Source organism: Micropterus dolomieu, linkage group LG21 (assembly GCF_021292245.1).
Source record: "Micropterus dolomieu isolate WLL.071019.BEF.003 ecotype Adirondacks linkage group LG21, ASM2129224v1, whole genome shotgun sequence".
NCBI classification, from domain to species: domain Eukaryota; kingdom Metazoa; phylum Chordata; class Actinopteri; order Centrarchiformes; family Centrarchidae; genus Micropterus; species Micropterus dolomieu.
The window spans coordinates 23,356,439-23,382,334 of NC_060170.1; the positions used below are offsets into that span (position 1 = coordinate 23,356,439).

General features: G+C 40.8%; 3 protein-coding genes across 11 annotated transcripts; 1 reads left to right on the forward strand and 2 right to left on the reverse strand.

Annotated features, from left to right (window-relative positions):
* Positions 1-353: 353 nt before the first annotated feature.
* Positions 354-4,424, reverse strand: gltpa (glycolipid transfer protein a). The gene is made up of 5 exons (XM_046035903.1): positions 4,322-4,424; positions 1,241-1,299; positions 1,022-1,155; positions 755-905; positions 354-609 (listed from the first exon to the last, which is right to left on the reverse strand). The coding sequence occupies exons 1-5, from the start codon at positions 4,422-4,424 to the stop codon at positions 427-429; spliced, it is 630 nt and encodes a 209-aa protein (XP_045891859.1). The 3' UTR covers positions 354-426.
* Positions 4,425-5,500: 1,076 nt separating this feature from the next.
* Positions 5,501-10,826, forward strand: LOC123959838 (trichoplein, keratin filament binding). Of its 3 annotated transcripts, none has more exons than XM_046034147.1 (13): positions 5,501-5,641; positions 5,991-6,185; positions 7,441-7,651; positions 7,736-7,792; positions 8,124-8,192; positions 8,555-8,728; positions 8,813-8,925; positions 9,015-9,081; positions 9,177-9,349; positions 9,431-9,512; positions 9,604-9,789; positions 9,900-10,043; positions 10,150-10,826. In XM_046034147.1, the coding sequence occupies exons 2-13, from the start codon at positions 5,995-5,997 to the stop codon at positions 10,180-10,182; spliced, it is 1,500 nt and encodes a 499-aa protein (XP_045890103.1). In that variant the 5' UTR covers positions 5,501-5,641; positions 5,991-5,994; the 3' UTR covers positions 10,183-10,826. The 3 variants fall into 3 exon arrangements, with proteins under 3 accessions (XP_045890103.1, XP_045890104.1, XP_045890105.1); XM_046034148.1 differs by having other exon boundaries at positions 7,441-7,588; XM_046034149.1 differs by having other exon boundaries at positions 5,513-5,641; positions 6,017-6,185.
* A 475-nt stretch (positions 10,827-11,301) lies between these two features.
* git2a (G protein-coupled receptor kinase interacting ArfGAP 2a) lies at positions 11,302-25,725 on the reverse strand. Of its 7 annotated transcripts, XM_046034145.1 has the most exons (21): positions 25,278-25,725; positions 22,518-22,651; positions 22,054-22,166; positions 21,774-21,879; positions 21,565-21,651; positions 21,329-21,459; positions 21,105-21,199; positions 20,740-20,785; positions 20,230-20,281; positions 20,061-20,133; positions 19,869-19,966; positions 19,658-19,769; positions 19,423-19,565; positions 19,194-19,343; positions 17,013-17,261; positions 16,049-16,138; positions 14,458-14,540; positions 14,095-14,286; positions 13,703-13,834; positions 13,067-13,130; positions 11,302-12,711 (listed from the first exon to the last, which is right to left on the reverse strand). In XM_046034145.1, exons 1-21 carry the CDS (start codon positions 25,327-25,329, stop codon positions 12,499-12,501), a joined length of 2,415 nt encoding a protein of 804 aa, XP_045890101.1. In that variant the 5' UTR covers positions 25,330-25,725; the 3' UTR covers positions 11,302-12,498. The 7 variants fall into 7 exon arrangements, with proteins under 7 accessions (XP_045890101.1, XP_045890096.1, XP_045890102.1 ...); XM_046034140.1 differs by lacking the exons at positions 13,703-13,834; positions 16,049-16,138 and having other exon boundaries at positions 25,278-25,350; positions 25,576-25,721; XM_046034146.1 differs by lacking the exon at positions 13,703-13,834 and having other exon boundaries at positions 25,278-25,720.
* Positions 25,726-25,896: the final 171 nt, after the last annotated feature.

A 25,896-nucleotide genomic window follows, 5' to 3' on the forward strand; every position in this document is an offset into this window, starting at 1 on the left:
AAATGATTATAACAGATTTACATTCAGTTTTTGATCGTGATGTGGCTCACTGAATCTGTCAACATCAGACACCTCACTCAAAGACATTTGCTGAGTAAGTAACACTTTTATTCTTGGTATAATTATCACACATTTGTGAGAGTACTTGATCATGGACAAAAATGTCTGGCAATGCTTATGCTTAATACAGAGTTTAAATCTGCAGCTGCTTTGTGCAGAGTCAAACAACAGTGAGGAAAGGGCATACTGAGAAAAGGGGCACAGATGATTAAAGTGTACAAACATTTGATGTGTAACAGAGTATTATAAACACACTCCCACAGTGTCAGATGACTTGAGCTGTGTCAAGATGTAGACTGTTTATTGAAAATAAATTACTTTGTAAACTAAGTGGGACACCAGAGGAAAGTGGTGGTTGTCCTGCAGTCACACTGTGTATTCAAGATCAGCATTCATCTTACTGTACATTTCATAAACGGCATCAACAGTGGCAGAGAAGTTGAGGAGGAATTTTCGGATTTTTTCCAAGCATTCCTCTTCCTTGACATCCCGACCCTTGGAGACGGCCTTTAGGAAATCTGATTTGTATGGAGCAGCGAAAATAGCTGCCTAAAAGAGCAAATACAAATGCCAAATTATACACAACTCTGTGTATTTTATATAGTCAGTGGTTCATTTCTTCACAAATAACCCAGAAAAAGTCATGTATCTGCTCTATTACATATGTATCTCTCACAAAAGACTTTGAACTAACCTTGAAGAGCTGTTGCACAAACCAGCCATGATACTTTCTCAGGGCTATTTCATAAGCTTTGGTGACATTGACACGAATGAGGTTTGGGTTGCTATCATCCTTTTCACCGTCCACCAGGCTCTGAAGGAAGACTTGAATAAACCGTAGACCCCTGGTTGATAAAGGAGACACGCACAGTGATTGTGGGTGCAGACCTTGCTCAAATCTAATGAACACACACGCACAAACCAACTTTCTATAAAACCTGTAATGTTACATTTCTCAAACCTTTTTAGCCACATGAGAGCCAACGTCGCTCCAACTTTGGGCCATTGCGCTCCATGCATTTCCTTCTCTGCCTCCACAATCTGCTGGAGTGTCTTGAACCTTCCTGGGTTGGTATCATAAACTGCCTTGATTTTCTATTAGGTGTAACAGTGCATCTTAGGTTAATATAATGTTTTTGAGAAATGTGAGAGTAGAGTGACACATTTAACTCATACTTACTGTGATGTTACCAGATATGTCAGCCTTTATTGGTGCAAAAATAGCAGAGCCAAGGCAGTCTGAGGAGAAATATTCACACACAGGACATGTAAGCAAAAGCTATTGAGCCTATTTTACAATAGGCCTATTATTGATTACAGCAAGGGTGGCTAAACTACGGCCCACGGCGATGAACCTTTTAAAACATACTAGACTATGGATTGAGCTTGTTTCTAATAAATTGCGCCTTTTGGACACTGCACAGCCTAGTTTACACACTAGATGTCGCTGTCATCTTGAACAATTAGGTACTAGATGGCCCTGTCATTGCACTTCTCACTTTGAACACTAGAGGCGCTGCCATTTAGAACGACAACTCTCACCCACAATGATGGATTTACTCACTTAATCATCGATAAAAACATTTACCTCAGTTGATTAAAAGATGGCGGAAACGAAAAGACGGATAGCTAGTGGACGCCGAAAATTTCAAAAGTTGGCCCTTATATTTTTCAGTAGGCTATAATGCCCACAATCAAAAGGTTTGGCACTTTTTGTGGTGACCACCAACTTCTAACAATTAACAGAGTCCCTGAAAGGGTAGCTTTGAAAACCTGACTTGATTGCATATATATACATTTGCAATCATGAAAAAAATTACATGCATAAAACTTGATTTCAGAAGTAATCACTATTACAATGATATTTTGATATTTATTGGCAACAAAGCTGTTGACATTTCCAACCTCTGACTGCTTATTCAGTCTTTTAAAAACTAATTTTGTTTCCCAGATATCTAAAATGTCAGGTTGAATTTAAAGGACAAGACATTACGAATTTTCCAAATTGATCACATTGTGTAGCTATTAAATTGCCTCCTGGATCTGATTATTTTAATTAATTTGTATTTTGTATGATAAAGCTTTAGATAAGTGCTGGATCAATCAGATAGGAAAATACTGTATGTGAAATAATGTTGTCAAACATTTTACCTAAAGTTTGACCAATACAAGGCAAACTTTAAAGAGTAACTTAACACCAGGCTGAAAAGCAGCATTCTGAGTGTTTTGCTGCCCTCTCTGCTTGAAAGTTTCAGGCCCATTTTATAACTTCTGGATATGTTTGATGTTCAGAAATGTGCTCTGTTGCGCCTGTAACCACACTCTACAGTGTTGTCAGAAGAAGAGGCTGACATTTTTTCAGGAATCCTTTGGGACTCCTGTGGGATTCTTGTGGGATAGGAGTAAATTTGCTATTCATCATGGGGACAGGGAAGTCAACGGGAGCAGGCAGGACAGGAATCATAGATCAGTTTATATATAAATATACAGTTCTAATATGAATAAACTAATTTTGGATTTTTCTTAAATTTGGAACAGGATCAGACGGGAGTCATTCTTCTGGGATTTGGATAGAACAGGATTGATTTACCCGCTCATTGGATTGGGATGGGACAGTGGTGAAAATCCACTTCCATGTCACAGGGTCCTGGAGTACACCTGTACATCACTGTGAGAAGTGGTAAGAAGTTAAACCACCAGAGTTCAGAAAAAACAAGATTTTCAGGGGATGTTAAGTGGAATACTGGGAACATAGTCAAGTAGTTAAAACACTTGTGGTCTACAATAACAGTACAATTCTGGAAGTTAAAACAAATCTACCTGGATTAGGCCTAAAGTATTTGCTGTTTTCACAGACACATCATCACAGTATTATCATTAGGTGTCCTTTAATTAGGCTACTAGACAACCTGAGTATTTGGTGACGGGTTAGTGAACAATGAGACATCTAGAGTCCGGACCGCACGCGGCTCCTGGTTGACCCACTGACTCAACGGACAGCTTTCATCTCCTGAGCTGTTAGAGGAAACTACTCATGACATACCCCACTCCATTGTGCTGATGTGATGCATCGCCACAACACTGATGGCAACATATATTGTTTCTGAGACATCCTCTTGTATGGCTCTCCCTGTTTTCCACTCTCTTCATGAGATCTTTGTTACAACTACACACTGGAAAACTTAATGGTAAAATTTAACAAGTAAATAAAAACACTGAAATACAAATAAATCCATTGTATTAAATTGCATCATTTGTTCAGTTCCTGGTTTGCTAAATTAGACCTCTTCTCAAGTTGAAGTTGAATAGAGACACGGTGGGAGTTAACTGAGGTCACTAAACTACTTATCCTGCTAAAACAGGTGTAAAACTAACAGGAGAGTCAGGAAGTACTGCCCACATAGTCCTGAAGAAGAGGTCTAACTAGGTAAAATAACTGTGTGAATGTACAATGAGAGTGTGCAGGATTTTAATAGCTTGTTGGAAAGTTGGCCAAGAATTTTCTGGGTCAGGAAAAACAATGGTGACAAGGAGGAAAGAGCTTAATATCGACATCAGACTTGGTTCCTCTCAAGGGTTTCACATGGCAAATTCAATAGAGGACCTTTGGCATATTAATACAGAATGAAGCCAGCACAAAGATGCCCTGGTGCACCATGCCGCCAGTGAATGGGCAAGGGGAACTCAACACCGTACTAATCAATTTTCACAACTTAAAATCCAGGCCAGTGGATTAAATTATGCATGCTAAAGGATTGTGGGCAGCTTGATGGAGAGAAACACAATCATCCAAAAAAAGATTATCATTTAGAAAGAGCAAGATTGTTTCATTAGGCTCGATAGAAGAGTTGTGACAGATTACCCTTGCAGAAAATTTTGTGTTTATTAATCAAAGTTGGCCAAATCCCATTTGAAAAATGCATGATGGAGGGGGAAAACCTCCATTGCAGAGGACTTTGGTCAGATAAAAATCCTGCATTTGTGTGCATGCTCAGCCAATTTAACAGTCAGTAGGCTTAAATTATACAGCTCTATGAATCTACATGATTAAAGATAATTAATATCACTTAGTCAGTGCCTTCAATCTGGCCTATGTACATATCTGATAAAGCAATAATAAGCTGTATAGAAATACATCTGCACAGAGGTGCTTCTTTTCTCTGCAACCACTGACATCTGAGAATTCGTTTTTCACATTTCTTTCCCCATTTAATGTCAGCAGTACCTACATACTGTGTCACACAGTGGAAACTTCACTTACCAAAGAAAGGTGGAAGGTATGACACAGCCTCCAGAAACGGTCTTGTTTCCACCTGTCTGTCAGCTGGCAGCTGTCTGAACTGGTGCTCCATTAACAGAGCCATCTCTTTCAGTCCGGGCACACTCTTACCTCTGAAATGATAGCAACAGGCTGTCAACCCTCTACTGCAGATTTACAGTGACGCCAGAAGAAGAGAGTGTGTGTGTGTGTGTGTGTGTGTGTGTGTGTGTGTGTGTGTGTGCCATACCCAACAACGACAGAACACACATAAACACAAAAGTCACTTAGGTTGAACACAGCTGGTGATGGAGTATTCAGCTGACGGCTCCTGTGATAGACTTGTTAGTGATAGATCAGGTCATCGTCACATGTCGGGTTAAAAGGCCGATAAACGGCGCTTAGAAGTCCAGAACAAACACAAAGGACTGCAGCTGATGTGCTCAAAATAGCTGACACTAGTCCTCCTCTGCGTTTAATCACATTATGCTGTTTTATTGCCAACTAATGGAGTTTTGTGGAACATCTCAAAATGTTGTAATAGATTGATTGATAGATTAATTGGCCTAAATCTATTTTTTAATGTATTTATTTAATATGAATGTTTTAATTAATTAATAGATAAAAATATCTTATTGTAATCATATTGTGTCATTCTTAAACAACAACATAATAAAATCAATAAAAGCTAATAGCAATAGGCTTAAGCTACTCTTCCTACTACTGGGCCTATAGCCTACTACTACTAAAAATTATAATAGTTTGGTGGATAATAATATGATGATAGTATGCTTGTTACTGTTTAGGCTATATTTGATGCATTAAAAGAGTTGAGGGAGAATCCAGTGTAGACCTATAACAAATCAACACTATGGCATACATTAGCCTATTATCATTATCATCATCATCATCATCATCATCATCATCATAATACTTAGAGCCTACTGTTCATCAGTGCTATATTTTCCAATTAGAATACCTAGTTCTTGAGGGTCTTTGAAATAAAAGCTATCCAACAAGTTAAAAATCACAAGAGAAAATAAATTATGATGGATGATACTCCAAAATGCAAAAACAAAAACTTTTTTGTTTACCGACGTTTGAAGGAAATACGTTTCGCGTTTTTCATGCAGTCAGTATTTTTGACCTTTACTTCATGCCGTAGCGTGGGAGTAACTAGGAAGTGTATCGGAATCACATCCATGGTAACTAAGGAGAAGTGAGGGATTGATAAAAAGGTGATTTTTTTAAGTATAGAAATGCAAAACGGGTACTGAATTTAACAAACATTAAGAGAAGGCAATTCAAGTTAACACCGAACAGGTAAGTAAGTGCTATTTGTCGAGCTATGAAGTCCTTTGTTGCTGAGGAGTGAGAATTGTAACGTTTGCTGACATGACTGCTTTGTTCATATTGTTTTGATGTTTCCCTCTTTATTGACCTTAAATAGTAAACACTACATGGTCAAATACACATGTAGCATAAAGGTAACTGGATACTTACTGTTTTTGTGTGAATTAGTAGCCTCTAGCGTCAACTTAACAAACATAAATAGTGTTTGGTAACGTTAGACAGTTAAGTTGGCCAGGTAACTAATCAATTAACGTATAAAACAAGCAGAGTGTTAGGTTGAGGTAATTGCTGCTTATGATGTCTGTTAATTGTGATTCAGGTCTATGGCTCTGCCGACCTTTTCAGCCCATGTGCCCAGTCGGTCCCGGGTTCTGGCTGGACAGCTGGCCCGGCAGCGGGAGCAGGAGGCCCGGTGGCGGCAGCAGTGGGAGCTGCATGCTCAGTACTTCAGACAGCAGAATGTGTGCAGCCAGAGACAGGCGGCGTGGAGCTCCCGTCACTCCTACCAGCAGAGGTAACTTCATCCAGCTGGACTGATGTAACCACATGATTTCACAAACCTATCCAGAAATCTCTCTTTTTTTTTAATAACCTCTCAAACATTATAAGAAAGATAAAGCAATCCAAGGGGACTTCTACACTATTTTTGTACTGTTTCTCTTTCACTGCCCTTCCTTAGATGGCTCAGTAAATAATCATCCCATATATACAGATTCTCTGTATTACAATTTTAAAAGAGGCAGTGATTCATAAATGCTCCCAATAAATTATAACATTCAGGCTCTCAAGGGGTCTTTGTCTAGAGCAAAAAAGTCTTGGTTGGTTTTTCCCTCACACCAAACAAATCACCAAAAGGCGATCTGATGGTTGTTTACCATTCACAAAAACTTTGGTATATGCAGTGAGAGACACTGAATTCATATAATCCATCCATCGTCCATACCTGCTTATCTGTGCAGGGTCGCGGGGGGGCTGGAGCCAATCCCAGCTGACATTAGGCGAAAGGCAGGGTACATCCTGGACAGGTCACAGTCCATCGCAGGGCACACAGAAACGAACAAACATTGACATTTACACCTAAGGGCAATTTAAAGTAACCAATTAACCTAGCCTCCATGTCTTTGAACGGGGGGAGGAAGCCGGAGCACCAGGACAGAGCCCTCGCAGACATGGGGGAGAACATGCAAACTCCACACAGAAAAGGCTTGGGACGACGAAATACAAATAATCAGTGAAAAATCTATATTTTTAGGAATACAGTTCATGTTGTTTAAGGTACATTTTCTCAGCCCTTTTAGGTATTAGGGCTGCCTAATTCCACCAGTCTCTTGCTGTTATATCCACTAACCAGAAAGAGAGAACATTCATACATTTCGACAAAATGTACAGTACACTCATGAATACAAATATTGATTATCTTCCCACTAAGTAATATCTTAAATGTAATAATACTTAAAGAGTTGTATATACTGAAAGTAACAGCGTGCCAGTCACTGCCTCTTTTTCAGCATTTAGTTGCCTGTTGATTATACTGTAGGTGTGCACAATATCAGTGTCTTCTCTTAAATCTAAGTATTATCCATATGCAGTGATACAATTTGTGTGTGTGTGTGTAAATAAAAATAATAAAAAGACACTATGAAGGCATAATCTTGTAGTACTTTGTCTATAGTATGTAATCTGTCTGTCAGACTCATCAGCAGACAAATAACAGACAAAAATGCCAGATAAAGACAACCCAACGGTTTTGTTTTTCACTGTTTTGCCAGTATGTCAGCATATCATAAACAGAGACTGGAAGAGGAAAAGAAGGCCAGCCTGGAGCAGCGCAGGAATCGGCTCAGGGCCATGCTTCAAGAGGAGCAAGACCGGCTGGAGGTGGAGCTCAGGGAAGTGGTCCCTGACAGGAGCACACTGGCAAATCAGCTGGTGCAAAAAACTGATGAGCTTCGTAAAGCAAGGGAGGAAAGAAGAAAAAACGTGGTTGTATTGAATTAGTCGGATATTTCCCTTCCAGTACTGCATGCAGTCAGTGTATAACTTGTATTGTTTCTCTTTCCCTAGCTTGCACAAGAGCTGCTGAGGGAACACTGGAAGAAAAACAACCCAGAGTTGCGAGAGGTAGCTAAGTTTAAACTATTCATGCAAAAGTGACAAGTTGCCAAACCTGTTTACCTCAAAGTCTGACTGCTGGTGAAGCGATAAATGGCCTCAGGAATCTTGTGACCACTCCGTGTGTCTGATGAGCTCTGCGAGTAGAGAAAACTGACACTTCTTTTCAAGACATCCACCTCATCTGGAAACTAATAGGGCTTGTGATGTGGATATTCCATGACTTTCTGTTAACCCGAGTCCAGAGAATAAAATGTTCTGCTATCCCTTCCGCTAAGGGTCAGGTTCATCAGTATCTCTGTCTCCTCTGTCACTACCTGCTCTTTTAATCTGTCCACAGGTTGAGTCGGCGTTACATAAAGATCATGTTGTCAACCATTGGAAGGGGCAGATATCTGAGAGGAAACAGGTAATTCTTCACAGCTGTCAGACAAAACAGTTCAGTTTTCTGTTCATTCAAGTGTTTTAATAAGTGTTAGTAAGTGTTTTTGACCTTGTGAGTTTGTGTACAAACCAAACTGTGATGAAACTGCCATCAAGTATTCTTAAGTGTCACCTCCGTGAAGCCATTGATGACACGTAAAGTCGTCATTGTCCTTTTACGTGACTAATTATTTATGTTAAAAATTAATTTTTAATTAAACGGTGCCCATGTCATCTGTGAGCACAGTATCAAGTCTGAAATCTACTCAGGTCAATCCCCTCAACATGGTACATAATTAGGAAAGTTTAGACACCTACTGTAAGTGACCCATCTCTCTAAACATGTAGCAAGAAGTGGCTGAACAGGAGGAGAAGAGACGCTTTGAAAATGAGTACGAGAGGACCCGAAAAGAGGCACTGGAGAGGATGAAGCAAGCAGAGGAGAAGAAGAACGCAGAGGAGAGGAAAAGGGCTGAAGAACTTCGCAAACAGATGGAAGAACTGAAGCTGCGGGAAGAGGAGGTATTTAGAACTCTGACAAAGTATTTTTACGTTGAGATGTGATATTGCAGATGTGCTTTTTTTAAAAGCATTTTTCTCTCTCAGGCAACTCGTCTAAAGAAGGAGCAGGAGGCTCTGCTGGTTAAGCAGTGGGAGCTGGAGAAGATAGAGGAGGAAAGGAGAGAGGTGGAGGAAAGGCGAAAGAAGTCTGAGATGGGGTAAGGGAATCTCTTTCTGCAGATTACTGATTACAAGTGAGATGATACTCTGGTGAGGCATTGGGTTCATTGGATTTGTGTTCCACCAGGCATTTCTTGATCCGTCAATATCGTGCTCAGCTGAAGAGGAGAGCCCAGCAAGTGCAGGAGGAACTGGTTAGTCTACTTCACCCTCTTTTGATGCAGCATATTTTTCTACATGTGATCCAGTTTTCCTGCCTGTAACACCTTCCTTCCTCTGTGCCCACCAGGAGGCCGACCGCAAGATCCTGGCAGCTTTGCTGGAAGGACAGCAGGAGGACAGGAGGATGGAGACTGCGCGAAGGGAAAGGGCCATTGCTGACGCTGCCTGGATGAAACGTGTGATTGAAGAGCAGCTTCAGTTGGAGCGGGAGAGGGAGGCTGAGTTTGACCTGCTTCACAGGTGAATAAGTAATCTCTGAATCTGCAGGAAGCGACCCCTGCTTCTCCTCAGATACAAACCAATGTATCTCATTCATTTTAGAGAGGAAGCTCAACACGTGTGGGAGAAACGAGAAGCGCAGTGGGAGAAGGAGAGGAAAGCCAGAGAACGGCTCATGCAAGAGGTAAATTGGTTTCAAATCAGAATAAAACTTTGAGTATTCGTCAAAACATATGACTACTAAACAACAGTGCTTCTTTCTTATTCCTGTACAGGTGCTTGCGGTGAGACAGCAGCAGCTGGAGCAGAAGGTGCAGAAAAACCGCGAGGCTCAGGAGGAGTCCTTGAGGAGACGGGAAGAGCTGATCCAGGAGCTGGAGCTGGAGAGGGAGCTCAGACGACAGGAGACGGTGCAAGAAGAGGGCCGCAGGACTGCACGGATGCAAGAGATAAATACTCAGGTTAGCATATCCGGGACTTTTTTAAAAATCCGGGTCTCTAACAGTGATGCCACAATAGCAGCTGACTTCTGTACATTTGAGACCTAAAGTTGTTTGTGTATCTACTCCAGGTGGAGCAGCAGCACCAGCAGCGGTGGGAAGAGCAGTGCAGGATAGAGCAGGAGGACGAGGAGAACAGGGAGGCTCTTCGGGTCCAGGAGGAGGAGCTGAGGCTGGAGATGCAGAGGATGGCCAAGAAAGGGTACCAGGCGAAGGTAAAAGATGAAAGTCAAGCTGCAGGAAACTGATGATCCTCAGTGTTCATATTACAAATTCCAAAAATGCTTAATGTTAAAATATGCTTGAAACTTTCCCTTTCAGATTCATAGCAGGCCTCGATCCGCCTGGACATGAGCTATCTGCAGGACAGGAATCAGAACAGAATTGTGAGACGTATATTTTTGTACATGTAATTATCTTTAATGGATAGTTTCACATTTATTCAAGTGTGTCAGTCACATGCCTGCATGTTTATGCCTTAGTAGTCACTACAACTGGGCTCCTTCTGTACAGGATTGCAGTGTAATAGATGGGGGTTAAAATTCAGTCCTTGTTCCATGTAAAAATGTTCAGACAAAGCTAATGTGAGGTACTAGCAATTCCCTGTCTGTTTTCTTGCTTAACTGCCAGGGAGGCGTCGGTAACACAGAGAGAGTATTCCATACCAACAAGAACTTTGGAGCTTTATAATGCATTTTTGCCCCCATCTCTCACACTGGAACAGTGTTTGTGAAGGGATCTTTTCACAACCAGTATGGAGAGGATGGACATTGTCATCAACCAATAACTGGGGTGCAGGTAGTACAGTTGGTAGAGTCTTTTAAAGAATGAAGTAGGTTATATTGGGTCATCTTGATGTTAATTTTATGCTGGTTGTTTGCATATGTAGAAAATAATTGATATGTTTGCATATGTAGAAAATAATTGATTTTTATAGCTGTATATTTTCTATCCTGAATTTGTAGACTGTTTTAATAAAATTATTCCAATAAAATCGATTCGGTATCAGTAAGTGATTCTGGAGAATGACTGATATTTGAACTCAACTGCCAAATCAAATTCACCCCTCCCTTTAGTGCTCTTCAGATTTTTTCCTCTTTGGCTGGTTCTGGCCCATATCTCCTCCTTCACAGAGCCTGGAGTCCAGCATGTTCAAATGTGCAGGTGTATAGATCTCTCTGCCACTGCCCCCATCACTCCTGTGCACGAGTACTAATGCCAATTGTTGCTGATTGGCTGAAACAATGTTGTGTGGCAAGGTCCACACCCCTTTCTTTGTTTTTAATTTACAGAACCAGGGCTGTGGAGGAAATTTTATTTTCAGAGCACGCACTAAACAGAGAGCTAGCGAACTTTTAGGAAATATTCACTGAATTTAACAAAAAGTTGTACTGGATTACAATCACTTACTATCCCTTTAAGGCAATTAAAAGCGAAACATGATAAATACAAAATATGGCAAACTACAACAGGTTAAAGTTATAAATTAAGTTTATTTAGAAAATAATTATTTTTCCAAAGTGCACCTGAACAGCTGCATCGCATGCACCCCTGCACTCCATTCACGTACAGAGAGGGACGTTACCTTGATCAGATTTCAAATTGACAATGAACTCTGAAACACTTGGTGAGGATGAAGGTTGGGTTGCACATTTATACAGGAGACGTCTAGAGTTCTATCCCATATGTTGCACATTAAATACAAAACTAGCAGCAACAGAACAGAGCGCAAAACACATGGACATACGTATTGCTATTAGCTCTGAAGAACATCACCAACACTGCAGTGGCACACAAGACCGCAGAATACAATGTAGTGTGGAGCCTGTTAGAAGCACACCTAATCATACAACATCTTAGTGCTGGTGAAGAATATAACTTGGCCCCTGGACAAGTGTTATTTGCATTCCACTGACTTGACAAATAGACATACACAAATAGCTGCAATAAGTGCACTGCAGACTGGATTACACTTGGACAGGGGACAAATCATATAAATAGCTTTTTGATGCAACAAACATTAGCATTGCAAAGTGTGCATGAAGTTCCCAACATTTAATGGAATTTAACTAAATGGGCAGTTTGTTTTTGAAGATTAAACTTTACAGTACGATGACGCTTGCACAGTGTAATTAATTAGAGGAAGCTCAACCTATAAGAGTGTTAGCGATAGCATTCGTTGACAGTGGATTCATCATTCATTTATGGCTTTTCAGCATCCATGTCTGGCTTTGGACTGATAACTTTAACCAATATCATCATGTGGATTTACTACTGTGCTTAATTTCTTCTCTCCAGACTTCACATTATGTACTGATTCAAGATTATTAGTAACTAAGAGTGAGTTTTACTCTAATTGTTATCTAGAAACCATTACATTTCCCAGGCCTGCTAGCTGCTACATCTTGTCTAAACATGATTTGTGGAAGTTATTATTTTAGCTCAAGAGATATTGTGCTATTACAACAGCTGGGTATCCCTAAGAAAAGTTGCTGACTTTTCCCCTTAACACTCAGAGTTGTCTTTAAATATTGTCAGTATTTATTCATAAATTAAAAAAAAGCAATGCATGCATATACCACAAATACAAATACAAAACAACAAAGTCATTAAAAATATATATAAGAACAAATCTGAGATGCTGAGGGCTTTGCAGCCCCGTAAGTGCTGTTAGTTGGTATTCTCCTTTGTGGTGATGGTGACAAGCTGCTTGGCTGCCTTGGCAATGTCATAAGCACATTGGATGACCTGCTGGGTGACCAGCTGCATGTCCGGTCCTGGGCAGCCCTCTGAAGGCACCGCCTTCCTGCACTCGCTTTGAAGCCGGTACGCACTGGAAGTCAACAAGCGCAGAGAGCCTCTCACAGTCTCTGAGCGTGGCTTCTGCAGAGGAACGTTAAAAATATCTTTAATACTAATGGACAATAGAGTTGTGCAAAGAAAGGTGGTTTAGTGCAGACCCATAGAACCACAATTAACCTCTGCTGGCCAAGGACTGAATCTAAAAGATGTATATTTAACACAAAATAATATTTACATTTAAGAGATTTCATTGCTTTTTAATTTGAGTAAAGAAGATAGTAAAATAATAAATCAGGAATTGGCATAACTGAAAATATTGCTGCATTTGGACCTTGAAACTCAGGTATTTGTGCCTGTAATATATTTAAAATAAATCCAAAAAACCACTGGCTGACTGATCCATTCCAAATATATATACACAAACTCGTTTCCATACCTTAGGAAAGAGGGCAGCCATTTCTGTTACAGCCACATGTATTCTTTCTGAGCAGGGTATGAAGCTGTGTGAAGAGAGATGATGAAGTCAACATATTGATGTCAAATTCATACAAATCTCAAAATTATAATAACTATTTACAAAATATCAATTAACCAGAAGCTCGAACATGCACGTCAACTAACAGAGTAAGGTGCTGTATAGTATTCACAACACACCGTGCATGATCATCTTCGACTTCAGGTTAACATCAACAAACAGAACATGCTATTTAACACACAACTTCAGCATTGTAAGGTACAAAGCACTTTTATTCTACATTCTTTGTATTAATAGAAAATATGGCTACTCAGAAAACATCAACCTGAAAAACATGTTACATTAAATACACTGTCCCCTAAATATAAAAACCAGTCACTACATAGATGGAACTTCATCAACTCACTGAAGCAAATTCAAAGTCAGTGCTTGAAGAGAAACAAATAAATGAAGGAAAGTTTCAAGCATTCAGTAGCACATCGAAGAAAAAGAGATATCTTGTTAGCAAGTGACAGAAGAAAAAGGGTGAGGCAGATAGTGTGTGAGGGAGAGGAAAATAGAACTGTGCCTGGGAGGCAGGGACAGAGGCCAGAGTACCAGGAGGTGGGGTCAGGGGACCGGAGGCTGAGCGGCTGAAGGGGAGTGGGGGCCTTCTCGGCCCAGGGCACCAGAGTGCTGAAACATCCAAGACTGTGCCTGAGCCGACGCACACCTTCACGCTCACACGGTCTGCTCACAGGGGTGAGGGTCGGGACACCAAAACAACACCAAAACAACATCATAACAGCGGAGCAGAGTGGAAGTGCAATGAGGGGGAAATGTGAAAATAACAGAGAAAAAGGGGAAATGATAGGAGATAAACACAACTAAACATAACAGTATAATAAATAATGTAAGAGGAACTTAGGGTTTAAAATGGAAGCAAGGAAATGGAAGCTATAAAAACAGATGAGACACTGATTAAGATCCTTTTCTCTTCAGATTCTAACCTGTCATGTTTGTTCTCCTGAGCAGCTCGCAGCAGCTCTTGGATATTCTTGGTGATCTGCTCGGTTTTGCGGATGACGTCCTCTGTGCTGGGAAGCGTGGGGTCTGACTCCGTCTCAAGATCATCCAGCTCAGGGATGGAGCTGCCCTCCCCCAGCCAGCCACTGCTCCTCAGCCTCACTCTCCTGCACAAACTGCAGAGAGAAAATCGGAAGGAAATCCCTGCTTATTGCTTTAACTCAGTAGACAAAACAGCACATTATTTCACCTGAAACCTCTTTTTAAACTGTATTCAGGAGTCAGAATACTGTCTTATTGCCTTTCCCTCGTCACTTAGTACAAACCAGTCTGGGTGATGCTCTTACCCCGAATCATCGATCTCAGAGTCATTGAATGTGTTGTCATAGTCACTTTCCGGCATGCTGCTTTGCTTCTCTAACTTCGAGGCCTAGAAGGATGAGAGAAGGTGAAAAAAAACAAACGAATAATGGGTCTTACGCAAGACGTCCCACATCTCTTGACGATGTAAACCACAAACAGCTGTGGTGAAATCCCAATTTCAACGCCAAATGTCAAATTCAGCGACAGATACATACAGTAAACGTAGATGTACCTCTTTCTGTTTGTTGTATGTCAAATGGGTATATAAACATGTAAAAAGCGATGCAGATTACTCTGAATGCAGCAAGCCAATAAAGCTGTGAAGCAAGAGCACATAATGTAAAGCTTTCAATACAGGATTAGTAAAACAGATTATGCAGAGTTCAAATAGTGTATTCACATCAGTTTGAAATAATTACTAATGCTTGAAATTGACCTGAACAAATCATATTGGATTATTCGAACGACTTTGATCGTCACCAAATGTGACAATATGTTCATTTGTGTATGAAAACCTTTGAACTCCTGAAGTAAGGATGGATTCATAGTTCAGTTAACAAACAACTAATCAGGTGACTAGATATATTACATCAGAACCACGACACAAAGGCTTCACTCATTCTCCAAACAAAAATGGAAGTAGACCCCAGAGGGTCCTTGTTTGAGGATGGGAAGTCAAGGTTCAGAGGAGTTCAGAAAGAATACTAAATCACAAGCAACACAACTATCAAGTGTATCACACTAAATAGGAATGCCTTATCTTCAAACAAGACAGGGTTCACTAACTTTATGCAGATTCACATTCAAAGCTACATTTAAAACAGGAAACAGGAGACAAACAAGTGCACTCAAGCCACGCAGGACCGATTGTACAACACAATCACACCTTTTCAATCCATGTCCAAGAATCTAAACAAAACCCTCCTCTTGTACGCAGTACAAAATGCAACACAGTGCACATAAGCTTGCCTCTGGAAATTCGAGTAGCTTATACATGTTTATTAAAATCTTTGTTCTGCCTTAACAGAAGATCAGTCTTTTTATACTGTAAACAACTCCTGGGCTACTGTGTCCTTCTGTGTTACCACTTGTGTTACTGGAGGAAGTGAGAGTCTGCTGTTGGAAGCTCACTCTGCATTTGTTCAGGAGACGGGACAAAACGTCTTATCTTTACACGGAGAGAGTGCTTGAAATGAAAAACACGATACTACTAACAAACTTTGTACAATCAAACTGTTTATATGCCATCTGCTACACTTGTTTCTGGAGCAAAGAAAGAAAGCATTACAATTAGAGGGTGCTGCATCGCAAGCGCAACGTTCGGCGGTGAGGCCGAGGTTTTGCCTTTACAAAACCACACAGTTCCAGTTGTACTGCTGCACAATGAGGATGATGCGGATGAAGACAGATATCTGATGGTGAGGGCAGCTGGTGGAGGGGTGGCTCATGCAGCAGAGCAGATAAGGAGCAACATGTGGAAGACAGAGAGGAGAGGGAAGAGGTATAAATGGTTAAGGGCTCCAAGTGGAGTTACTGCATCCCACAAGATGTGGGCCGAGGGAGGATGTACTTAACCTTTTGAGCACTTTCGTCCTTCGACCAAGACAGGGTGGATGGAAATGAGGGGAGGGATGAAGAGGTGGTCACAAAAGCGCCCCTTTCCGTCTAAAGACAGGGTTCAAATCACATTTTAAGGACAGAGATTCCTTAAATTAAAAGAGAAACGTTTATGCAAACTAAAAAGCGAGATGGATGAGATTATTGTCCCAAAAGGCTCTTCAAACCAACTGTGGCTTAATCGGATGTCTACTGAGAATGGAGTTGATGGAAAAATTTACCTGTGCAATGACCATGACCATTAAATTCAGGATTAGAAAATTCCATCAAGGCTATGTAGAGAACTTAAAAGAGCTTAGTTGTTTTTAAGGATCATCCTGCTACACTTACTCCCTGAACTCATAACCATTTCCTTCCTGAGCTCAGTGTCTGAGCCTGGGAGTTCATTCATTGAGAGAAAAGTACCAGAAAACTATGATTCATAGTCTCCAATATAAATGCACAAATACTGCATTTGCAGCATCCAAACAGATGAGAAGACAAAGTGAGTTTGTGAAATTATCATGCATTACAAAAACACAGAGTATTTGTATGGCAGTTTTAATGCTTCATCAACATAAAACACAGTACAAACCTTCAAAGTATAGCATAATAACAGCATCTCCTGGCGTGTGTACCACTACTTTAATCTGACAAACAAGCAGCACTCCAATAAACAGCAGACATATGCAGGATAACGGTTTTGAATATGTACCTGGACATGATGAAATGTGACTGGCTGTGTCTAAACACACAGCAATGTGTATTTTGATGACTCTGTCTTTGACGCTGAAAAAAACCTACCCAGTGGCAAATGAGGAAGTAAAAACTTTTTTTTTTAAAGGCAAACAGAAAGGTTTGGGTGAAGACATGATGGGAAGTTGTGGAAAGTGGGCAGAGGAGAGGAAATGGCAAAGGAGAGCAGGGAACAGGTCTTACTTACATGAGGTGGGAAGGGTTGCAGGGTGGGGATAGCCTCCTCTGGGTAGGGGGTTTCCCCTTTAGAGAGATAGGGCTTCAGGCCTGAGCCCGTCTCATACATAGACATGGGCCGACTGGCCCGCGCAGACTGCCGGCGTTTCAGAGCTGAGGGGCTGGAGGGGTCGGGGTAGTCTGAACCGCTGGGGATCTGATAGATATTGGTTGTGACCTGCCGCCTGAGAGAGGTGTTCTCGCTTTGCAGAGAGTGCAGCTGGAAGAGATGGTCAGCAACACACTAAGAGGTGCTCTCAGCAAAGCAAGCTTTTTTCCCCAGTTCGATCCACCCTATCTTTACAGCGTAACATTTCAGCTTCCATCCCATTGTTCCCCAAAATGTTTGTTATACTTTGACAGTCTGCTAAAAGTCATTTAACTCCGCAAATGTTTTCATTTGCCAGAATAAAATATATATTTGTGGGTATTATAAAATTTCAAAATCTACCTTTTTAATCTTTGTTATTCCCATGATATAGAACGTTCAATCAATATTTGAAAAAAGAAGTTTCTCATAATGTCATCAACATACAAAACCTGAAGCTGCTTCGATGACAAAGACTTGCAGAGAAACGGTCTCGTGGTTATGAGCTTACACGATGCTTAATGGAGCTCAAGTGCTAGCAGTTAGAAACACGGCTACAAACATTCCCTCATAAAAATCATCTTATGTTCTTTAATATACATCAAATTGACCATTAATGTGATTGTTACTGAACCTCCTAAAATCATGGGAATACCATAATGTTTTGCTTTGGGAGGGATTTGCTCTTGGTCTAAAAAAAAAAAAAAATTAAGAAAATTGCAAAGCAAGTGATAAGCAAGCAAAAGATTGTTGCACAGATAAGCAACACAGGCGCAGTTTAAGTCAAAAGACGTAGCCACAGTATAGAAGGATTGACTCAAGAATTATGAGAGGATAAGAGGCATTCAAGAATGAACAAAATCAAGAAGATTTTGTCACGGATAACAGTTTGGGTGAAGAAACAACGGGCTTAATTAATGTAAGTACTTGCATTTAACGCAAAGTAAATTGTAGATCTTGTGTACTGGTTAGAAAAAGGAATCTAGTTAATTTACTAACCTCTGCCATAATGACAATGTTTGGCAAAGGCTGTTGTTCCAAATAATGTTGAAAGAAAACTATATTCAAAATTCACCAAATCACATCATCAGAAACAGTACAGTACGCTTCATTGCAGTATGTCTACTGCAAGAGTGTCACAATTACCTCATGTGTCAACTGATCTGCATGCTCCTTCCAAACAGCCAAATTAAAGCAATTTTAACACAAGAAATAAAATTCCACCTCGCTGACGGGTTCCATTAAAAAAATAAAAAAAATAAATAAATGAAGCTGTAACATGCTTTGAACATTTGTGGCTCAAATTATCATTTTCAGAATCGTTTGGATTTAGCAAGATACACATTGCTAACTTGAAGCTCATTGCATACATTTGTGCAGACTCTCAAACGTAACAGAGTCATGTCTATAAACAGCAGTTTGATGTAGCAGGGTAACAGCATTCCAGATTTGTATGCTTTTCTATGAAATATGACCTCTTACAAAACAACGTCAAACAATAAATCCACATGTACTAAAGGAAATCATCCAAAAACATTCTATGCAGTAAACACAGTATATGTGATGAAGCGAGGCACACACATACAATTTCAGTTAGTCAATATGAACTGTGATGGGCTTAAAAACAACTGTCAATTACTTCATGCTTTTTCTTGAAACATGCTTGTTAGTAACATTAGACAGCTTTAACTCAAATACAAAAAGGGGAACTAAACTGTTTTGTGTTATTAACTGGAGAAAGGGTGCATTTCTTCTTCTCAAATCCACAAAACAAACACACACACACACACACACACACAAAAAAGTCTCAGTTTGCATTCAAGCTATGAAATTGATCATGCTGGCCAAAACAGAGGGTGGACCAGCAGGGTGTCGCAGCAGCCTTATCTTGCAACAGAGCATTCCTGTTCAGATAGCCTGGCCCTCTTACAACCCACAGGCTGGGCCTTCCACACCAGAGAGCAGTCACACTGGGTAGGAGAAGAGCTCTGCTGACCACTGTGGCCCCCCCTCAGTCCGGCCCCCCCGGTGTTAGTGATCTTATTGGTGGATCGCGGTGGATACCTTTTTCTGCATCAGCCTCAGCTCATCGCTCAGGTTGTTGTTTGCTTTCATGAGGTGCTGGATCTTGGCTTCAGAGGCAGAGAGCGCGTTTTTCACCTCCAAGTACTCGTGCATGGTGATTGGGCCATCTGAGACGTCAGAGTCCAGGCTCTGTTGGAGACAGGGGTTAGAAATAAAATGGGGAAAAAGACACCCAGAGGTGAAAGCTGTGAAAGCAATGCAACGATACCTTGGTCCTATCGCCTTTGCTCGAGGGAAGCTCTTGATCCGTGTCCTCATCGGACGCCACACTGTCGTAGTCAGGCTGGTCATTGTCCTGGCTATCACTACAATGCCTGACAGCCACACTCTTCAGGATAAACTCAACGTTGTCTGGAATGAAGGACCACAAATAGTTACTGTATAGCTGTGCTACACTTCAGTGTCAGTAAGATCTTGGAATAAAGTAACAGAAAGACACTGACCTTTGGGACTGGCTATTGAATTCCCCTGTTGTCTGCGCTTGGCATCACTTAATATGTCAATCACAAGAGTTGCAAATTCATGTGCATTAAATCTTGCGAGCTTCTGCCGTCCCTAAGTAAGAAATACAAAGATACAATCTAACTTCAGAGGAAATATCTGCAGGGGGAGACAACAAAGTGTTGGCGTGGGTGTTCTGTAAAGCTGACTTGCCTGGTTTCGTGTTGATGAATACTCTGGATTCACAGGAAGGAAAGGCACCACGGTTGTCTCTGTCACCAGGGTGCTGTGATTCTGTGTAGCTAGCCACACTACAAATAACAGTATGAGAATGAGATCAATGGTGCCCGCTTTGGAGGCGCGAATGTGAGGAGAGACGCCACTACAAAATAACTTTTACTTTACCTGCATCAGTCTCTCGTCTGTCCACCTCATCATACACGTCCATGGCCAGTTCCTCAAATAAATGATTACTGAGCTGTATGAAAATTAGGAAATGACATACAGTCAGACATGTAAAAGGGAGAAAAAACAGCTCTGTACAGTGAAAGTCCATCACTGCAATCATACTTACCGACTGCAGTTTCTTCTTTGCTGCCTTGGCCAGTTCTGATAAATCTAAGCTGCTGCCAACAGAAAATAACATTCATAAATATTATGCTGATGAATCGTTAGGTCGACATTGTGCACACTTCATTCTGAGTAATACTTACATGTTCCTTATCCATCAAAAGAGAGCAATGAAACAGATCAAATGTTTGACTTAAAACTGGAAAAGGCACAGTGATTGCTCTACAGTGGCTGTTCTGCTTGTTTGGAACAACATTTGACTTATTTGCAGCAATTACAAAGATTTTAGGCATGTCAACTATTTCACTGGCTCTGTTTTCTCTAACACAGATAACAGATCAGCGTGTCCGAACGGGCCTTAGCTCAGAGCAAGCCATTAACAACTGCTTTAGCGGCGCTCTCTTTGCTGTGCTGGATTCAAGTTAAACCCATTCACTTAAGACACACGTTATTCAAAGACGTACCACTTAATATTGACTTACATTATGTTGACTTACAGCTTCTGCTTTCTTACCTGTCGGCCATTTGTGGAACAATGAAGTGCTGGCCGTTTTTATGATCTGAAAGAAACAACAAGTATGTTCTGGATGACTGCCAACGACATCAATGATACTATTAAGTATGACTTACTTATAGTACATATCGGTATTCACAAAACTGATTAAATAACATGAGCAGTTGTTTTTATCTGCTTGGAGTGCCACATGGGTGAAATCTATACAAGCTAAAATACTTAAGAGTTTCCCCGTCGCTGATTATAGTGCCCTGTGTGCCAAGTCTAAACTATCTTTCACTCCAACCCTATATGCACATATTCTTTGACCCATTTCTTTTAAAACACATAGTCATTTAAAATTGCAGATCTCTCTCCCTGCATACCTGGTTTTCTCCCACACAGGTAGAACGCCAGTCGATCTGTTAGTTCATACTGAATCTCCACCAATCTATCTGCCAGGTCATGGTGGCCGGCTTCCCTACAAAGACATGTTTAAAAAATACACATCATCATATTTCAAAGGGTGACATTATGGGCCCATAACATTTTGTGTTTGATTTATAAAAAGAAGAAAGAAAAAAAAAGAAAAAAAAAAAAAAGAACGAACCTTGCATAGTCAATGGGAGTTTTGCCATTGCTGTCAGGGGCTCCAGGATCTGCCCCATAAACAGTCAACAGTTCAGCCTGAGATACTTGTCCTGCCTTTGCAGCTACATGCAAGGGAGTGTTCCCTTTTTCCTAGAGGAGGTTGATTACCATGACAAAGCATTTTGATCTATAAGCAACAGAAAAGTAAATGCAAAGATGAAAATTCTGATTTTAAATACAGCAGGTGAATCTTACGGGGTGAAAAAAATTTGCTTGTGCTCCCAGGGATAGCAACCTCAAACACGTTTCGAGATTCCCGGTGCGTACACTTGAGTGAAGTTGCTGGGAGGACAAAAAAAACAAAACAAAGAAACGGCCATCGCTATGACTTTACGAAACCAAAAAATAAACAAAACCATGTTTCAGTTTTCTCCTAATCATTGTGAGCGATTTTTTCTCCTCACCTTGCTTAAGTCCTTGGCTGTCGAGCTGTCGTCCTCCCGGCAAGGCATGCGATGCACGAATGCCAGCATTTGATATTTGGCTTTTATAAACTCTGATTTGTTTGGGCTTTCAGAACAACATGAAACATGGAGGTTCAAAGAGGAAGGAAGAGGCAGTTAGTGAAGTGAGTCAGTGGCACATGCTAAACTTGGAAGGTCAACAATCTCATTTTTTGTTTATTAAATTAACATCAAGTCAACATCAAAAAGTACTCATTATTTTCAAACAATAATGACTCACTGCAGTTTGTCCTGAGGGTTGGCCTTGCGTTTTCCACTCATCACAGATGCAGGGTCCAGAAGGGAGTGCTCCCATATTGAATTTGCACCATTGCTGTATAACGTCTGAACCATCTAGGGTGACATGTAAAAGAAAGCCTGTAAAATGTATACCAGTGATTCAGACTGCAGACTGCTGACTGGCTGTTAACAGCCCTCCTGAATAAACACTTTCTATATTTGGACAAAATCAATACACCTCTGCGTGATCTGATGCACAACTGTTCTTGAGCAAAGACACAGGCCTGCTGAATTTAAAACTGCAGAATTACAGTTTGCATGTAAAGGATGATGTGATCTCAGGGCACTGCATGAGAGACACTTCACCATCAGCACTCATAAACTCATCAACTTCACAGCCGAAAGCATAAAGATGTGTAGCTTCACACAGGCAAATATAAATACAACATTTTCCTGTGTTTTTACCTGTAGCTGCGTAGGAGGCCATGGTGTGTGCGTCATGTGGCGGACTTGGGAGCTGTGTCTGCCCAAGCTCCGATGAACGCTGCAGCACTCATCGCAAATCAACACGCCCCTGTTCACCGAGGCCCAGCGAGGTTCTGAGAGAGAAGAAAAAACCGCAAAGTGAAAATCATGACACTCGCGGTGATCTAATGCATGAATCACGACTGGTTAAGTATGTCATTCAAGGAGTAGCTAAAAGTAAACCATCTCCTCCAGCTTTAACAGATTTGTGCCAGTTTTTATCTTGATAGTTAGTCTAAGCTGAGTCAGTTAGAAATGTATGACAAGTCATCTCCTCTCTTCACATTCAGTACCATTATTCAAATCACTGACATGCTCCTGCAGATCATAGCACTTCTCCTTTTTTCTCCTTGTTCCTCACTGAATGCCACATACACCGTCTTGCTGTTAGAAATACTCAGTAGAGCATCAAATGTGTAATCCATCCATTAATCCATGGCTTAAAATAGACACTTGCAAATACACTATTTACTTCTGCTTGAGTAACATTTGCTGAAAAGCTGTTTCCAGCTGTTCCAGGAAATTACTGAGCCTTTTTTAAAAATGATTTCTCATATTTTTGACCTCCTTTTAAAAGATGTATGTCTTTTCGTCGTCGGGCATAAAGACTACATGCACACAAACACAATCTAACTAGCAGAAAGAAAAGAAATAAGCCAAACCAAGGGTAGCCATAATAATAACAACAACAACAACAATAACAATAAGCATTTAAGGCCTTTTTGATCGCATATTTAGGTGAGGCCATGCATTGTGTAAAAAGGAAGTGAAGACTAGCAGCTGAAGGTTGAAACACATCAACCGTATTGTTGAGCAATAGCGCGGCTTCCTCTTTCAAAACACTGTATAAATAAATTACAGAGAAATGCTAGACAAGTGATGCATATTCAGGAAATGCATGGTGTTAGAAACTGAAGCAGAGTGCACTAAAAACCAAAAGAAGTGTTTACTTAACCTCAATCTTTTTACCACACTTCAACTAACAGTTTATACCGAGACTCTACTGACAGCAAACATCTCAACACCAAAAATACTGGAAATTCATTTGACACTCTGATATAGCCAATTAACTGTTAAGCAGATTGAGAGCCTGGCCCTGTGACAGGACAGACAGTGAAGGCTGTAAGCGTCCAGGCACCAGCTGAGGTGCATGAGGAACAGCTGCAGGGGTTGCTGGTCAAATTCTGGCACCTGGTCCCCGAGTTTTCAGAGTCTCCTCCACCAAGACCTGAGAGTTGGTGCTGACATGCCTCTTTTACCCTTTCCTCAACAAGTGCTGCTAAATTTAATACCACATCTTGAAACTCTAAAAATATTCCCACCCAACAACTGGTAACAGTTGTATAGGAGGGCAATCCAGGCCAGCTGCCGTGGAGACCTGAGGGGCTTAACTAGTTTGAATGACACGATGAGGGACAGGGTACTAAAACTTGAATAATACTGAATATTTACAATACTTGTTTTTGTTTTTCTTGATTTGTATTGTGCAGGAGACAAGTAACCAGTGCACGGATTTTTTACTAATTCATAAAAAAATAAAAATGCATTCCTGAAAACAATTCGTGCTCTACTCTTACAGTATATCACATTTACAATACATAGTCTACAAAATGTCTTCTGCATTCAAAGCAGTCGATTCACTCAGCATCCTGTTTTGCTTCCTGTGGCTTCTGAAAAACATCACGTCATTTCTGCATAAATGGGACTTCTGAAAGTACCTCACGCACAATGCAACTAGCAATAGCTTTCACATTAACGTTTCACTGTAAAAACTTTATTCCATTTTTCTCTCATCCCTAATACTATTTAGAACAAACAGATCTCTGTTAGACGATGCTGGTATTACTCTGATGTCATACAATGGACTGACTATGGAATAATCCATCCGCTACGAATCACTGCAGATAACAGAGTGCAGCAACTGATTCAATCTGATTTAGGATGTAAAAATGGTTTTCACCAATCAATATTTTAAATTGGTGACAGTTAGGATCAGTGGAGGAAAAAGCCATACCATTAAGAGTAATTTCATTCAGTCATTTCTCATCATCACAATTAATTAAGAAGTTCACTCACATATTGTCAACAAGGGTTTGGCTTCTCTCTTACTACCATTATCCCTGTGTGGTGTACAAAAAGCATGATGACAGCAGACCTCTGTAGCCACTGACTTTTTATGAGTGATGCAGTCATCCTAGTTGTGCTTCAGACAGAGAGCTCATAGAACAGCTTCCTGCTGATCTAGGATGAGATTTCATAATAGGTGATTGATTACATTTCAAATTCACTGGAAACGTCTGCATGGCATCATTTCAAATCTAGATATGGTTTTGTGACAAACCTGTGTAAATCTGTGTATTGACACACATTAAAAAAGCCTGCCTGATTATTTAAAACAAGTAACACCGGATGGAAACAGTTAAAAAGACAGCTGCTACAGGTCTAATTGCATCCTCAACCCAAGAGCTATAACGTTAGTGACCTGTCAACACCACTAACAACTTGCCAAGTGTAATCAGCACACTGCATTTCTAACTTACTGTAAAGAAGAAAGCAGCGTGGGGCAGCACTGATAATCTGATTTAAGCCAGAAGAGTGAAGTGCAAGGCTTTGTCTTACATAGCTTGAAGGACCAAACGTTAAGTGAATATATAAAAAGCTAACAGCTAAACACTGCAGGGATGGTCTGGATTTGCTTACCTGGAACACTGCAATCAGCGCAGAGCTCGGTGTTCCGCAGCCGTTTAGACATCTTTACTCAGGAAGAAATGCCCTTTGTAAATGAGAAAAGAGTGTTATGTCCGTTATGTTATGCTAACCATTGATTACTCTGTGGGGGTGCCTTCCGCGTTAGCTAGACCTAGCTAATTAAAAACACTACAAACAACGACCTGCTAACGTTACTTCCTTTAACTGTTGCCAGTGTTAACGATACAACCATTATAACACCGCCCCACAGGAATAAGGTACAATGCTGCGTGCCGAGCTGACTTAGCACCTGATTAGCTAACTAGCCTATGCCCGTTATGTAGTTTACTCTTCAGTCTGGTAACTACACGGCAGGGTAAGAGCTTTCCCAGTGGCAGCTGCGCCTGTGACCTATTGGCTTGGGACAGTGTGCCCAGAGCCTAGCCTCTCAGGAACTACACTTCCTGCATAGAAGTAACGCCTCCTGTCTCTTTCTCCTGAATCGGCAAATACTACAATGGTAACTCTGATTTTAACAGCTACAGCTAACACATAATGTTTGCTTTTGTTTGCGGTGGTATTTGGCGGTACAAAGCCTGAGAGACCTAGCTGAGGGCTATAAAAGTAAAAT

Coding starts and splice junctions, on each gene's coding strand:
- gltpa (XM_046035903.1), bottom strand. CDS start 4,424: ATGGCTCTGTTAATGGAGCACCAGTTCAGACAGCTGCCAGCTGACAGA. Junction 1,156..1,240: donor ACATATCTGGTAACATCACA/GTAAGTATGAGT, acceptor TACACCTAATAG/AAAATCAAGGCAGTTTATGA. Junction 610..754: donor TTGTGCAACAGCTCTTCAAG/GTTAGTTCAAAG, acceptor TTGCTCTTTTAG/GCAGCTATTTTCGCTGCTCC.
- LOC123959838 (XM_046034147.1), top strand. CDS start 5,995: ATGGCTCTGCCGACCTTTTCAGCCCATGTGCCCAGTCGGTCCCGGGTT. Junction 8,729..8,812: donor TGAAGCTGCGGGAAGAGGAG/GTATTTAGAACT, acceptor TTTCTCTCTCAG/GCAACTCGTCTAAAGAAGGA. Junction 9,350..9,430: donor GAGTTTGACCTGCTTCACAG/GTGAATAAGTAA, acceptor CATTCATTTTAG/AGAGGAAGCTCAACACGTGT.
- git2a (XM_046034145.1), bottom strand. CDS start 25,329: ATGTCTAAACGGCTGCGGAACACCGAGCTCTGCGCTGATTGCAGTGTT. Junction 21,460..21,564: donor AAGCAAATTTTTTTCACCCC/GTAAGATTCACC, acceptor AACCTCCTCTAG/GAAAAAGGGAACACTCCCTT. Junction 19,770..19,868: donor ATTCATCAACACGAAACCAG/GCAAGTCAGCTT, acceptor TTTCTTACTTAG/GGACGGCAGAAGCTCGCAAG.